Below are 15,475 nucleotides of genomic sequence, written 5' to 3' on the forward strand. Positions count from 1 at the left end.
CTCCCGGTTAATTGGGTTTGGGATGAAGATCTGTTCACATGAGGAGGACGCTTTTTCCTTACTCCTTTCTTCCATCGTGGTTACGACCTTCTGTGGCGGCCTACTCCCGAGTCACACTGCCGGCCCTTCTAGTTCAGAGCCCTGACCGCCAAAGGTCTTCCCAGGTTCCCTCTGAGATCCTTTGATAGAAGGATTCAGGGACCAGATTTTGCAGTGCTGCCATCACCCAAAGCGACGAGGAAAAATAAAAAATTCCCCTCGGAACGCTACATGCAAAAGCTGTCTGGCGTCCCGGAGACAGAGGAGACGGAGCCTGCGGGCCCTCTGATTCTCTGTGGGGTGCCAGGGGTTTTGTTCTGCGGTGTGGTATAAACAGCCAGGCAACGGTCTCTACCTTGGCTGCTCTGTGCACACCGCTCAATTCTGACACCTCTGGAACTATTCGGCAAGGGACAAATGCAACAAACTGTCATTACCCCCAAGTCTGGCCAGCTGAAGGCCCGTCCCCTTTATAGATCAGGCAAAATCTGAAATGTCCGGATCCCTCTTGTGGCTGTTACGCCGTGCTGGCCACCCACATGTTCATTCCACCCATAAGGAAGGAAGGATCCTGGCTTCCCTCTTGAGATGAAGCGGACGGCACGCAAACCTGTTGACTAGTTCAAGGGGCTGGCTGGGGCCCTGATTTAGGAGCAAATCTGTGTTGGGATGGGCTTTGTTTGCAGCAGCCCAGGCCTTCTCTTTCAAACAGGGGAAAAAAACACACAGAGGGCAGCTTGAATGGAGGATTCCCTGACTTGTAAGTGGCGATTTTGACCTCGCAAAGTTCATCTAGGTTAGGGGTGGCTAAATCCTGACCCAGCCAGGGGTTCATGGGAATTGTAGTCCATGGACATCTGGAGAGCCACAGTGGGCTCATGGGAATTGTAGTCCATGGACATCTGGAGAGCCACAGTGGGCTCATGGGGATTGTAGACCATGGACATCTGGAGAGCCACAGTGGGCTCATGGGAATTGTAGTCCATGGACATCTGGAGAGCCACAGTGGGCTCATGGGGATTGTAGACCATGGACATCTGGAGAGCCACAGTGGGCTCATGGGAATTGTAGTCCACGGACATCTGGAGAGCCACAGTGGGCTCATGGGAATTGTAGTCCATGGACATCTGGTGAGCCACAGTGGGCTCATGGGAACTGTAGACCATGGACATCTGGAGAGACATAGTTTGGGCACCCCTCACCTAGATGTGGCTGACAAACAATGCCAGGAATTTGTGACATGTTAAAGAGGCATCTGGGATCTGCAGGAAACCTACTTGGGGTTAGAAGAAGAAGAGGAAGAAGAGGAAGAAGGAGGAGGAGGAGGAGGAAGAGGAGGAGGAGTTGGTTCTTATATGTCGCTTTTCTCTAACCGAAGGAGGCTCAAAGCGGCTTGCAATCGTCTTCCCTTTCCTCTCCCCACAACAGACCCCCTGTGAGGGCGGTGAGGCTGAGAGAGCGCTGATATCACTACTCGGTCAGAACAGCTTTATCAGTGCTTTATCAGTCACCCAGCTGGCTGCATGTGGGGGAGCAGGGAGTCAAACCCGGCTCGCCAGATTAGAAGTCCGCACTGCTCACCACTACACCAAAGTGGCTGGACTTGGAAAGGGCCAGGCGATTCTTATCTCGACCCGGGGAAGGCTGACCGACCACGCTGGGAGAAGCGCCTGACCTACCCATCCGTTCCTCTCTCCGGAAGCTGCCCCCTTTAGCACTGCCGCCCTTGACACTTTGGCAGCCACGCTGGCAGGATTGAGCCCCGCGCTCTGCGCACTCACTTCCACCAGCCGGATCTCCTTGGCCAGGTCTTTGATGAGCTGAGCGGGACGCACGGTGCCGGGGATTTCCTCCTCGTGCTCAGCCAGGGCCTGGGAAAACAGAATTGGGTTGCTGCAGGATTTCCCCCTCCATGCAGGATCGAAATGCCAGAAGGAGGGGAGGAGAGATGGGAAGACCCCCTTTGCCCCCAAATATCAGGAGTCCGGGCCTCATTCCCAATGAAGCAGTACACCTGTGCAATAATTATTCAAGGTGTTTGCCTGGTTGAGCCAGGAAAATAACTCCTAAAATACTGGCCTCCCTACCTGAGAATCTATCCCTCCCATCCAACCCTCTAAACCAGGGGTAGTCAACCTGTGGTCCTCTAGATGTCCATAGACTACCATTCCCATGAGCCCCTGCCATCAAACACTGGCAGGGGCTCATGGGAATTGTAGTCCATGAACATCTGGAGGACCACAGGTTGACTACCCTTGCTCTAAACCCCTAACGTTGGGTAGCCCTCTTCTGTAAACACTGGAAACAGAAGAGGCGTCTTGTAAATTGTTCTTCTTTAACTGCTGAACTGAGATTTTATCATATGCATATTAATGGATTGTTTTAACATTTGTCGTGGGCCACCTTGAGCGGGATGGGGAGGGGCAGCATGCAAGAATAAAAATAATTATTATTTATTGTTATTTCATACGGGGGCTCAGCACGGTTGGGGTTTCCCATTTCAGTGAGAGCAAGGCATCTGAAATCCCCTTTTCTGCATCCCATGATCCATCCTAGAGATATCTGAAGAATTGTCTTCTTCCGTACATTCCTGCCCGGGAACTGTAATCATAGAGAAAAGCCCCCTTGGCTGTCCTATTGAGAAGCCTGTCTGGTGAGTGCACAAGACAGAGCCTTTTTAGTGGCAGCCCCACAACTACACAACGACCTCAGCAAGGAGGTGCTTCCGGCTCCCTCACTTTCAGTCTTCAAAAGGCAGCCAAAGAGAATTTTATTCATGATGGCGTTGGATTCGTTCTTCTGCAGTTTTCAGCGACTTTAACTCGTGTTTTCAACATATTTTGTTATTATTTATGTCGTAAGTTGCCTTGGGGTCCTGTAAATAAATCAAACCCACTTCCATTCTTTTTAGGATAAGCTTTCAAAAGGAGCTATGATCCCTAATACAAATTATTCTGTCCTGTACCACACTAGACATTCATTTGATGTTAAATGCAATGCATTCAAGCACACGAAGAAGTTACATACCTTGACAAAAATGGCAAGAGTTTCGATGGAAGTTAAACAAGAACAAGAATTTGAAGGTAAAGGTAAAGGTATCCCCTGTGCAAGCACCGAGTCATGTCTGACCCTTGGGGTGATGCCCTCCAGCGTTTTCATGGCAGACTCAATACGGGGTGGTTTGCCAGTGCCTTCCCCAGTCATTACTGTTTACCTCCCAGCAAGCTGGGTCCTCATTTTACCGACCTCGGAAGGATGGAAGGCTGAGTCAACCTTGAGCCGGCTGCTGGGATCGAACTCCCAGCCTCATGGGCAGAGCTTTCAGACTGCATGTCTGCTGCCTTACCACTCTGCGCCACAAGAGGCTCATGAACAAGAATTTAAGGAGGTTTAATTTATTTACTTGTTACCGCACGTAATACTAGGATAAGAGACCTTTGTTTGTTAATGAAGCTCACTATTTTTCATTCAGGCTTGTCACTGAAGCAATTTATGTCAGAAACCATTTAAGAACCGGGGATTCCTCTGGCAAGTCTCCTACCTGATTACCAGCATTAAAAAAACCTGAAGAAATTCTACTGGTGCGGCTTTACGTTCCGGTTTTCTTTCCTTATTAATTTCCATCCTGGACACTCTTTGTGTATCTTCACTGGTGTCCAGTAAAGGCAGAAAGGTGGCCGAGAAACATTTTTAATCAACCAGACAAAATAGATCAAAATATCTGGCTGGCGACTCAACCCAGAGGCCTCTTTCTCCGCGCGGTTACCTCTTTCTTGGTCCAGGAGCGGAAGGCCGTGTTCAAGGCTTTGGCCCCATGCACCAAGTACGCGGCGGGATGCCGGCGGTTCTCCCGAAGACCTGTCGGGGAAAAGAGCAGGGGGTCAGACGGTCTCAGCGGGGATCGCTCTCCTACCCAAGAACCAAGGACGAGCAGACAAAGGACCCACCTCGGAAGATGTCCAGAAGGTGTTTGCCAACGTACCAGCAGATGGTTTCAAAGTTGGGGAACTTGAAGAGGTCAGCTGTGCTCAGCCGTTTTTCAATCTCATAGGCTCTGGGGGTGGGGAGGGGAGGGTTAGGGGAGGGGAGAAGCAAATGCTGGCAGGGGCTCGTGGGAATTGTAGCCCATGGACATCTGGAGGACCACAGGTTGAGGATCCCTGCTCTAAGGGACTAGCCCAAGGTCACCCAGCTGGCTGCATGTGGAGGAGCGGGGAATCAAGCCCAGTTCTCCATGCCAGAGGCTGTCGCTCTTAACCACAACACTGAGCTGTCTTGGGATTTTGTGCTGCGGTGGGCTGCCGAAGCAACATTTAAAAAAAATTATCTGCACAGCCAATCAAATCCACAGTGGCCACCCTGAAGGGCAAAAGTCTCACTAGGCCCCGCCCACTTTCTGAAAACACTTGGTGGGCGCCAGAAAAACGGTGGGTGGCACCCTGGTGCCCACGGGCAACCTGTTGGGGAACCCTGAGAGATGCTCCCCACTGCGGACCGTGATGTTCTCTCGGTCAAACTCACTTGAGCTGCATCTCGATGTTGAGGCTGTGGAGGAAGTTGCCCCCGAAGGCGAGGCAGTCCACGGGGGTCAGCACGGCATGGATCCAACCTGAGGGAGGAAGCAGTGGTGGTTTTGGTCCATTCGGCTGAGAGGGTATGGCTGGGAAACATCTCCTGGGGCAGAGTCAGGATTCAAACCCACGTCTCCCAGATCCCAGCATGACACTCTAACCCAGCCTTTCTTAACTGTCTGATTGCAGAGGAGCCTCTGGAATAATTTTTCAGACATTTAGGAGACCTAGGAAGTGATGTCAGCTGGCTATGCCCCTGGAAGTGACATTACTACCTTAGTCCTCATTTTTGCTCCCTCCGCCTGGCTTCACTACTATGGAAGCTCTGCCTTACGTAGGCTGGAAAGAAGATGAGAAGACAGCCCAGAACCCCCACCCCCCAATACCACGCAACGTCAAAGCTCCAGAAGGCATCTGGAACATTCATAGCTATGAACCACGAGGTCCGTTCGTGGCTATGAGCCACTTGTGTATAGATAGAACAACGTTTGGGGCGGTGGGGTTCTGTGCTCTTGGTACTTGTGGGGCAACAGTGGGAGGGCTTCTGGAATTCTGGCCCCACTGGGGGACCTCCTACTGGCCCCTGGGCTTTGACCCCTGTGTGGCACAAGGTAGGTCACTAACCCAATCAAACATGGTTTCTCTTGCATTCTTATGACTAGGGCAGAGATGGTCTGTCTTCTTGGTGCTTGGGGCCAAAAGTGGGAGGGCTTCTGCAGTTCTGGCTCTGCCAGAGGGCCTCCTGATGGCCCCTGAGTTTTGGCCCCTGTGTGACACAGAGGACTGGCCTGAAAGGGCCATTGGTCTGATCCAGAACGTCTTCCATTATGTTCTCAACAGGGTGAAGTGGAAGAACAAATGCTTCCTCCCAGCTGTGCGGAGGGCGGGGGGAGCTGCTAAAGAGGTTCAGTGGTAGACAGGATGGGCCACTGGCCTGATCCAACATGGCTTCTCTTACGTTCTTATGTCTGGGGCAGTGGTGCTCTGTCTCTTTGGTGCTTGAGGGGGCAACAGCGGGAGAACTTCTGGCCCTGCTGGTGGACTTTCTGATGGCTCCTGGGTTTTGGCCACTGCATGACACAGGGTTGGACTGGAGGGGCTACTGGTTTGATCCAAGATGGCTTCTCCTACATTCTTAACAGGGCGAAGCTGAAGAACAAAGGCTTCCTCCCCATTGTGAGGGGGGTGGGGGGAGGAGCTCATGTGATCCAGCTCCGTGCTCATGGTAAGCTCCTGTACCTGTGGGAATGAAGAGCGTCTGGCCTTGACGTACAGGGCAGCGATAGCACTTGTCCACCTGGTCCCCGAAGAACATCTCGTTCTGGTTGGTCGAGCTGCTCCAGGCCTCGAAGAGCGTCAAGTTGGCAGCTGTGGGACGCACCAGGTAGAAGATCTTTTCTCCCTGCAGAGAGGCACGGCGGGTGAGAACGAGATGTGCAAACACCATTCGGCACACCCTTCTCTTCTGCCAAGCCAGCGTGCGCACATGGCAGCCACACGAGGCAGAGCTACTCACACAGACAGAGCCCAACACCGGGGAGAAGAGGCTGTACTTTAATTTATTTGATTTGATTTTTAGTGGAGGGGGCTTTTAGAGTTGTGTTTCTGCTGATGGACCTCCAGATGGACCCTGAGATGTGGCCACTGTGTGACACAGAATATTGTAGTGGATAGGCCATTGGCCTGATCCAACATGGCTTCTCTTACGTTCTTATGTCTGGGGCAGGGCTGGTCTGTATTTCTCTTGCTTGGGGGGCCATGGTGGGAGGGCTCCTTGAGTTCTGGCCCTGCTGCTGGGCCACCTGATGGCCCCTGGGTTTTGGTCACTGTGTGGCACAGAGTGTTGGCCTGGATGAGACACTGGTCTGATCCAATATGGTTTCTCTTATGTTCCTATGTACGAACTCTGAGCAGCAGCTCCAGGAGCAGGGGAGGGCCCAGAGTGTGTGGCTCGCACCCAAAGCAGGAGCTGTCCCCTTCTGGGCAGATTCCTTCTTGTCCTGGCAGGAACCAGGGAGAGCCACCTGTCAGTATGTTTGTGCCACTTAGCTGACCAAATAGACCCGTTTCTTCCGAAACTGGAAAGGGGAATGGGCTCGCCCACAGTCTAAACGCACTCAAAGCTTTCTTTCAAAGATGCTAATATTGTGCATGCAAGAAATTTAAAAAACAGTAGGGAGCATTCAAGCACTGACCCCCTCCCCCAGGAATCTAAAGAGCTACAGTCCAGTATCAGACCGATCAGAGGTCTGATACAGAGGTCCCCAACATGGTGCCTGTGGCCACCAATACCTACACCTTTCCAACATCCAAGGGTTTTTAGAAGCGGGTAGGGAAACGTGGGTTTCTGATTGGCCACTACAGATCTCTTTGGATGGGCAGATTAAAATATTGTTTCTGTAGCTGCAGCTGCAACCAGTATAGATTTTATTATTTCCCACTCTTCTTTTCTAGCGTATTTCTTAAAAGTACCGCCTCTTCTCCCTGGCATTTCCTCTGCGTGGGAAGCTCCGCCTTGGCAGCCATTTTGTATTTCTGCCTGCTGGCCTGAGACAGAATTCCAAAGGTGCCTGCAGGCTCAAAAAGGCCGGGGACCGCTGAGACGGATGATGCTAGACACCTGTCACCCATTGCCTCCTCCCTTCGGGGTCACGCCCTTACCCGCAACACGTGGTACCAGACGGAGGTGCCCCCGAAGTCAATGTGGAAATCCGTGTAGCTGTCCCGGACTCCCATCAAGCAGTATTTCTGGACGTTGGGGCGCTCAAACACCGACTCTCCCGGCCACAGGTTCTCTACCCAAGAGAGCTTGCGGACAATCTTGGGGGTCTCCACCAAGTTGGACAACCTGGAGGGAAGAGACATTGACTTGCCCACTTTCCACAGGTGGGGTGTCTCACGGTCAGGGACAGCCAACCTGGGCTAAAGCACAGACCTGGACTTCCACAAAATGAGAAGGGGAGGGGAGAAAACGCCAACCCGGGACAAATCAGGAAACCAAAAAGGTCAAAGGAAGAAAAAAAAAAGGTGCATTCAGAGCTACTGCCATCGATTACAAAAATGCCATAAAATTATAATCCGAAATCTTTAGTCCAATTAAAAACATTAAGATCCATGCCTTACAAAACAACCACCTTTGGCTCCATGTAGATGTATCTTTGCCCTAGTCACTAAGTACGTAGAATCTTTTCAGCAAAACAGCAGTTGTATGGCAGAGGATGTCACATGCTGTTAATTTGGCTAATCTGGTCTATCCAGGTCAGGGCAAAAGATATACTGAGGAGGTTTGCCACTGCCTGCCTCTGCCTCTGTCTCTGCGTAACCATCCGGGATTTCGAGAGCTAACCAGATCCGACTAGCCCAGGCTGCCCAGGTCACAAAGATTAGCTATTAGGGCTATACAGCCACCGACAGACCTGAGTTTCAATGATGCAGTAAGAGCGTATTTTTTCTCTCTCCCCCTCTCTCTATCCAGTCATTTCATGCTGTGCCTAACTGAAAGCTGCTTCCTTGTTTTTTGCCTCAAATCAGAAGCCCCAGCAGATTCCAAAAGAAGGAGCCTGCAAGGGATCATGATGTCAGGATTGTAGAATCTCTGTCATAAATTAGCCTGAGTTCCTCCATGTCAGTTATATTACTTTATTGGACCTGGCGCCTGCTTGCTCCAGGCCTTGTAGTTTCTCTAGCCATAAAAGTGAGTAGTGATGTTATGTTAACCTTATCTTGTTGTGGGCTCACGGGGTTGTTGTCACCTCTTCAAGGTTGTGAGAGTGAAATCCTGTTTATGTTACACATATGTCTTTTCTCTCTTTCTCTCTCCTGCCCCCTCCCTTGGGAACTGTCAAGTTTTGGGCGGGAGAAATGTATTGATAAGCTGGGGCAAATCTGGCCTCGGGTCAGATTTGACTTCTCAGTCTCTTGCGTATAGTACTATCCAATAAAACTCTTTATTAAGAAGTTTGTTGTGAGTTTCCTGTACGTCTGACACATATGGGTGAAGGGAAAGGACCAGGGAAGAGAACCGGAGCTGCTCAGTTCCTCCAGAACAAAACAAACACTTCTCCCTCCAGCTGAAAACAGCCCCCTCGTGTGGCCAAGGGAAGAAGCAACGCCTAGACAGCCTGCTGTACCACTTAACCCTAACCCTATCCTTAACCCTTAACCCCCCAGGCGAATGAATCTGCACCTCTATGGAAAGATGGGGACTCTCCCTGCTCCTTGCCTGGTCTCGGAGAACTCCAGACTGATGACGTTCAGGACTTTCTCCCGGCGGCTGCTGCAGTAGTAGTTCACAAAGTCCTCCAGGTGCATTTTGAGGTCCGCCTGCCGGGTCACGTCAATGACGTCGATCTCTTTGTCTGGCCCTGGGGGAAAGGAAAGGAACCCGTCTGGCTTCCGAGTGGGGAGGGGTTGCTGTGTCATGCAAGGGCCGGAGCCCTGATTCTGGCCACCGGTGCCTAGCAGCGATCCCCAACCCGGTGCCCATTAGCACTGCGGTACCTACAGCTTTAAGAGCCTCTTGTGGAGCAGAGTGGTAAGGCAGCAGACATGCAGTCTGAAAGCTCTGCCCATGAGGCTGGGAGTTCGATCCCAGCAGCCGGCTCAAGGTCGACTCAGCCTTCCATCCTTCCGAGGTCGGTAAAACGAGGACCCAGCTTGCTGCTGGGGGGTAAACGGTCATGACTGGGGAAGGCCCTGGCAAACCACCCCGTATTGAGTCTGCCATGAAAACGCTAGAGGGCGTCACCCCAAGGGTCAGACATGACTCGGTGCTTGCACAGGGGATACCTTTACCTTTACCTACAGCATGTGTTATTCCTCTGTAAAGCAAGGGCAAATTTTGGCTTACAACTGAGTGGGAGTTGCTCCAGAAGGCATCATCCTCAAGGCTGGGTGGAGCAGAAGCAACTGTCCCAAATGGCCTCCCATGGTTTTGTGCTAGGGCCCCGCTTCCTGTGGTGGTGAATTTGTGGCAGGGCCCACTACCCTCTCTCCAACTTCCAGAAGGGCCCCTAGGCTCCACAAGTTTGGGGACCCCCTGAGGTAGACTCTAAGTACATGATCCTTCCGTCCCTGGGTTCAGGCCTGACAGGGGAAGGGAGACCTTTCACAATCCCCCTGTCCACCGTCCAGGTGGTATAGTCCAAAACAGCCTTGCATCATGTGATTCTACTGCAAGCTGGCTGCCACAGACAACGGCCATTCGGTGGAGATAGAGGATGATGGCAAAGATGCAGGCGTTGTTTTCTTTTCAGCACGTGCTTGGCTCCCTCCAGTGGTCGCTTCGATATGACACCCGCTATTATCTTCAAGTGAAAAGAAATATGACAGATACGCTAGAGCAGGGGTGGCCAAACTGTGGCTCTCCAGATGTCCATGGACTTCAGTTGCAGGTGCTCATGGTAACTATAGTCCATGGACATCTGGAGAGCCACAGTTTGGCCGCCTCTGCATTGGAGGGAGCTATACACATGTGGAAAAGGACCCCCCCCAATAAAAGCACTAGTGCAGAGGTGGCCAAACTGTAGCTCTCCAGATGTCCATAGGCTACAGGGGCTCATGGTAATTGTAGTCCATGGACATCTGGATAGCCGCAGTTTGGCCACTCGTGCACTAGGGGCGCATGAAAGTGCAGAGGAGCCCACAGAAACGGAAGGAGATGAAATCTGGATAGCGTTTCTCTCAGCATAACCTGATTCTCAGGTAACCTCATCAGTCCCACAAGCGTAAGTCGGTGTTACCTCCAATGCCCTCTTCCTGGGTTCTCTGGCTCCCCCCGTGCCCTGGGAACTCACCCACGTAGTGCTCCACGTCCCGCACGGTGAAGGAAGGCGGCGGGAGCGTCATGCCCAGCCCATCCTTCTTCAGGACCAGGATGGGCACGCTGAAGCTGTTCTCCTCCAGGAACTCCACCGTCAACTGGGCTCCGCTCGGCTTCAAGATCACCTCGTCCGCGCTAGAGAAGAGTAAGAGAACCAGGGTCGGGGCAGAAGCTTGCAAAACATACATGCCTCTGCGGCCCGTCCCCCACAGATCTCGCTAGGGATTCGTATGTTCTGGACGGACTGTTCTGGCCATAGCTTTGTGGTACACGGGTCCCCAACATGGTGCCTGTGGGCACCACAGCACCCAAGGAAGACGCATTTACTCCAGGCAAATAGCTACGGGGAACACAGTGTCAAGTCCCATGGCCCATTCACAGTCCCCCAAGCTCTGGTTCCCGCCTCCTGGCTGAGCAGGGGAATCAGGGGCAGCAACATCTCCCAAAGGCATGTGGCTTCATACAACGTGGAGGCCACCAGCCACCTTGCAACACCCTCGTCCGGAAGAGCATCGGCCACCGTCTCACCTGGGAAACGTCCTGCTGCGCAGCTCCTTAACGAACTGGCTGCTGCCAGTCTTCACCGTCTTGCCCGCTTCTTTGCCGCTGGCCACGTCGACCTGCTTCGGGTTCCCCCGGCGCCGTTTCACTGGCAAGAGAGAGGGAGGGGATCAGAAGACACCCAAGCGTGGCCCCGGGGCGAGGAACCAGCCGGAGAAGTAAGTCTCAGCAACTGACCAAGGGAAGTCCATTGCCCCGTGGCGGTTCATGGCAACAAGGGCATGACCGATGGGACCGCTTGAAGAACTCGGGGTCAGAGTTCAGTGGGGAAAAGCACACCAGGTCCATTCCCACTAGCTCCAGCTAAGGAAGTGGTTCTCAACTTTCCTAATGCCGCGACCCTTTAATCCAGTTCCTCACATTGTGGTGATCCCCAACCATTAAATTATACAAGGGTTCTTTCACAGAAATTAAACCAAAACTGACCCATGGCGTGAAGATCCATTGTTCATGATTGTATAGAAATTGGGATTTTCCCCGGGGTTTCTCAGTTCAGTTCTGCCTCTTGTCCCACCATGCCCATTTCGCTCTTTTCCGCTGCTCCAGACAGATGAACGCTTTATCTCGATCTACCCCGCAAGGCTGTTGCATGGATGGCGCCTCCTCCAGCCAAGCTGCTTGCCTGTGAAAGGGTCGTTCGATCCCCAAAGGGGTCCTGACCCCCAGGTTGAGAACCACTGAGCTAAGGGCAATCAGGAAAAGAAATCCCGGAGGCCAGTAAGGAAGGCGGGTCAGCACCATAGGATCCATCACATGAACCAGCCTTCCTGAATCAGGCCCTTGGTCCATCAAGGTCGGTTTTGACGATTCAGACTAGCAGCGTTCCTCCAGGGTCGCAGACAGGGGTCTATTCTTAGACTTGGGTCCTTTTAACTGGAGACGCTGAGGACTGAACCTGGGACCTTCTGCAATGCAAGCAGAGTCACGGCCGTTCTCCCAGAAGGGAGAATCCCACCATTCAGGGTCCTATAACTTCTGTACATGCACAGGTGACAGAACATCAGCGGGAGTCACATTTTAATGTGAAGCGTTCACTGCCAAATTCTCCCATCTCCCCGAAAAAATTAAAGCTGAGTTGATAATAAACATAGTAAGCATCCCGACATTTTAAAGCAAAAGCTGGGCTGGTAATTAAGCATTAAATGCCAGTATTAAATATTTGACCGCTGCTGGGCTAAGAGGCGTACTAGCAGACATCTGTAGAAAAGAGATTTGAAGAAGAGTTGGTTCTTATATGCTGCTTTTCCCTACCCGAAGGAGGCTCAAAGCGGCTTACAGTCGCCTTCCCATTCCTCTCCCCACAACAGACACCCTGTGAGGTGGGTGAGGCTGAGAGAGCCCTGATATCACTGCCCGGTCAGAACAGTTTTATCAGTGCTGTGTTGAGCCCAAGGTCACCCAGCTGGCTGCATGTGGGGGAGTGCAGATTCAAACCCGGCTCACCAGATTAGAAGTCCGCACTCCTAACCACTACACCAAACTGGGTTTGGGGACAAACCCCCACCCCTGTGCCCCTGGATGTGCAAAAGGGTGCAGAGTTGAGTTCATGGGAGATCATTTACAGGCCCTTCAACTGCTCCTGCAATACCTGTGGGAATTGCAGAAACCTGAGAGATTACAGGGGAAGATTCCCAGGCGCAGGGGGCACAGCGTCCTTCCCTTCTCCCCAAAAAGAGTGAAAATGAAAAAAGCAAAACACAAGGTCTCCTTGCTCTCCCAGCCACAGGTAGATAGAAGGTGCTTTCGCCCGACAAAGTGTCAGCCGTCGGCCGAGAGGGTTAGGAACACAATTAAATGCCCTCTTGGGTGTCACAGGAACAACCTGCCTGGGTTTCACGCTTGGTGACGAGAGAGCAGCCAGGCTCATCCACCTGCATCCCACCTGGAAAGAAATTTTAAAAGTAAAACCACAGCAAAGCCACAAACTTACTGACGGACGGCCCGTGAAGGAGCTGGCAGTTAGGGCAGTGGTACAAGTCGATGTCGGCCGCGGCATCTTCTTCTACGCCGACACAGCTTGGAGAGAGAGAGAAAAAGAAAGGCAGTTTGAGACACACACAAGTCTCCTAAACACAGTTGACTGTCGGGAAATGGAGCACGCCCCCAAGAGACTTGCCCTTCCCTCTCCAAGTCTGAGCAGAGACTCCATGGGAATCACAGGTTACACCAGAACATCCCTTTGCAACGTATAACGCAGGGGTAGTCAAACTGTGGCCCTCCAGATGTCCATGGACTACAATTCCCAGGAGCCCCCTGCCAGCATTCAGTATGGACATCTGGAGGGCCGCAGTTTGACTACCCCTGGTATAACGCATCCAGTTTAAGTTGCACAATCTCCATCTTTCGGCCCTGGCGGAATGAGCTCCTAAGTAAGATCAGGGCCCTGTCGGAACTCCAGCAGTTCCACAGGGCCTGTAAAACAGAGCTCTTCCACCAGACGTATGGAGGCCAGTGCAGACGTAAGTAAGCAACTACAGGGCTCTCCCTACATACACACTCCCTTTTTTCACTGTTCATCAGGAACCGTCCCGGCAGGTACTGGGATGATCTATTATTATGTGTGTGTGTGTAAAATGAGTGACTAATCCTAGTTTTGTTGATGGTGTATTCTTACTATTTATGGTTCTGAAGCGGTATTAAGGTAGAGCAGGATGTTGAGGGAGAACAGGACTGCTGTTTTTAAGTATCTGAAAGACTGTCGGAGAAGGGCAGCAGAGGACGGGACCTGCAGTCATGGGTTTAAACTAGGCGTAGAACTATACCGGTTGGAAATCAGGGGAAGGCATTCACAGAGGAGTTTAGCAGTGGAATTGGCTGCCTCAGGAGGGGGTGAGCTCCCCCTCACTGGCAGCCTTCAAGCAGCAGCCGGATGCATTATGCCAATCCTGCCTTGAGCAGGGGGTGGGACTAGATGGCTTGGATGGCCCCTTCGCACTCCAATTCTACATACGTTTGATTTTATCTTATGTTGTTAACACTCCAAGATGCTGGAGGGGTGGGATATAAGTCAATTTAATAATAATTTTAAAAACCCAGGGCTGCGAAAGGCATCGGTCAGGGCCATTTTGCTGCTTCTGCCTTACACTGCTCCTTAGATACTTAAAGGGCCAGCCTCTGCGACGACCAACATCACCCCGTCCTGTAGCAGCCTTCAGACTTGTCACCTGAGGAGCTCCATGAAGCTCCTTTCTCCCCACTGCTCCAGGGTTCATGTGGGCTGCATCTCACAGTGGAACAGGGCAGCTTCGTATTTCTGCATGCAGCCTTATTGGGAAAGGGGCACAGCTCAGTGGGAGAGGACCTACTCTGACGTCAACAGCCATCGCTGCCAGTCAGGGTACTTAATAGTACATAACACTAGCTACATGCACAGATGTACCATGAAGGGTATGTGGTCCGGGTCCTGCGTACCTTAAGGACTGTCTGCTTACCTATACCTCCCAAGAGCAACACGCTCCATTCATTCCAACAGGCTGGTGACCCCCTGGCCCCAAAGACGTTTGCGTGGCCTCATCCAGAGCCAGGGCCTTTTCAGCCATGGCCCCAAACTGGTGGAACAAGCTCCCCAACAAAACCAAGGCCCTATCGGAGCTCAAGCAGTCCCGTAGGGCTTGCAAAATGGCAATCTTCCGCCAGGCTTCTGGTTGAGGCCAGCACCCTACAACCTGGCTTCGTTGCTACTCGTTGCTGTTCCCTGCATTCCGAAATTTTGCTGTTTTGGTTGTTATGAATTATTGTTACAAGTGCTTTCACTGTACTTTTCCGTTCTACGCACACCGCCCCGAAACATCACAGTGAGGGTGGGGTATAAATTAATTAAATAAATAAAAGCTATTTGAAGTTCCTGGCTCCAGTAACCACCAATGCATTTGAGGCAGGGAAATCCACATGTGGATTTTCTTCTGCAACATTAAGAACTTGACTCTGCTGGGTCAGTCCAGCCGTCCACCTAGCCCTGCATCTCATCTCCCACAGTGGCAGACCAATACCTCTGGAAGGCAAACAACAGGGGGAAGAGGCCAGGACCTTCCCCTAACGTTGCCTCCTGGCTCTGAGATTCAGAGGCTTAGTGCCTCTGAACGTGGAGGTTCCCCTCAGTCACCATCGACAGACCTATCTTCCAGGCATCTTATCTAACCCCCTTCTAAAGCTGTTTATTCCTGTTTCCATCACGACCTCCTCCGGCAGTGAAGTCCACATTTTAATCAGTGTGTAAAGTCGGCTTTGCTTCTGTCAGTTCCTACAGGCTCAAAAAGGAAGCGTGCTTTATAAAAATATATACAACAGCAAGAGGATGGTGGATTCGCTTGCACTTTTCCTGTGCTTCTGCGACTACGGAGCTGACTCATCCCCGAACAGCCAGTACAATTAGTTTGAAGCGTGGAGTTGAGTTGACAGCCCAGATCAGAGCGAACGCACGTAGGATAAGCACACACTTCATTCTTCCTTATGCGTGCACCAAGCAATTCTTGGGTTATGTTCA

General features: G+C 51.9%; 1 protein-coding gene across 6 annotated transcripts in view; it reads right to left on the bottom strand.

Moving 5' to 3' along the window:
* PHF8 (PHD finger protein 8) overlaps positions 1–15,475 on the bottom strand; it is a 31,359-nt gene that overhangs the window by 14,073 nt on the left and 1,811 nt on the right. For 3 of the 6 annotated variants that reach the window (XM_077329553.1, XM_077329552.1, XM_077329554.1), the window contains exons 2-11: positions 12,923–13,008; positions 10,960–11,080; positions 10,406–10,566; positions 8,833–8,974; positions 7,272–7,458; positions 5,850–6,012; positions 4,561–4,648; positions 3,987–4,093; positions 3,806–3,897; positions 1,821–1,910 (exon numbers count right to left, since the gene is read on the bottom strand). In XM_077329553.1, coding sequence (XP_077185668.1) covers positions 1,821–1,910; positions 3,806–3,897; positions 3,987–4,093; positions 4,561–4,648; positions 5,850–6,012; positions 7,272–7,458; positions 8,833–8,974; positions 10,406–10,566; positions 10,960–11,080; positions 12,923–13,008 — 1,237 coding nt within the window. Of the gene's footprint in view, positions 1–1,718; positions 1,911–3,805; positions 3,898–3,986; positions 4,094–4,560; positions 4,649–5,849; positions 6,013–7,271; positions 7,459–8,832; positions 8,975–10,405; positions 10,567–10,959; positions 11,081–12,922; positions 13,009–15,475 lie in introns of all 6 variants that reach the window. The other 3 variants (XM_077329550.1, XM_077329549.1, XM_077329551.1) reach the window with 1 other exon arrangement.

This window comes from Paroedura picta, chromosome 3 (genome assembly GCF_049243985.1).
Source record: "Paroedura picta isolate Pp20150507F chromosome 3, Ppicta_v3.0, whole genome shotgun sequence".
Lineage (NCBI taxonomy): Eukaryota > Metazoa > Chordata > Lepidosauria > Squamata > Gekkonidae > Paroedura > Paroedura picta.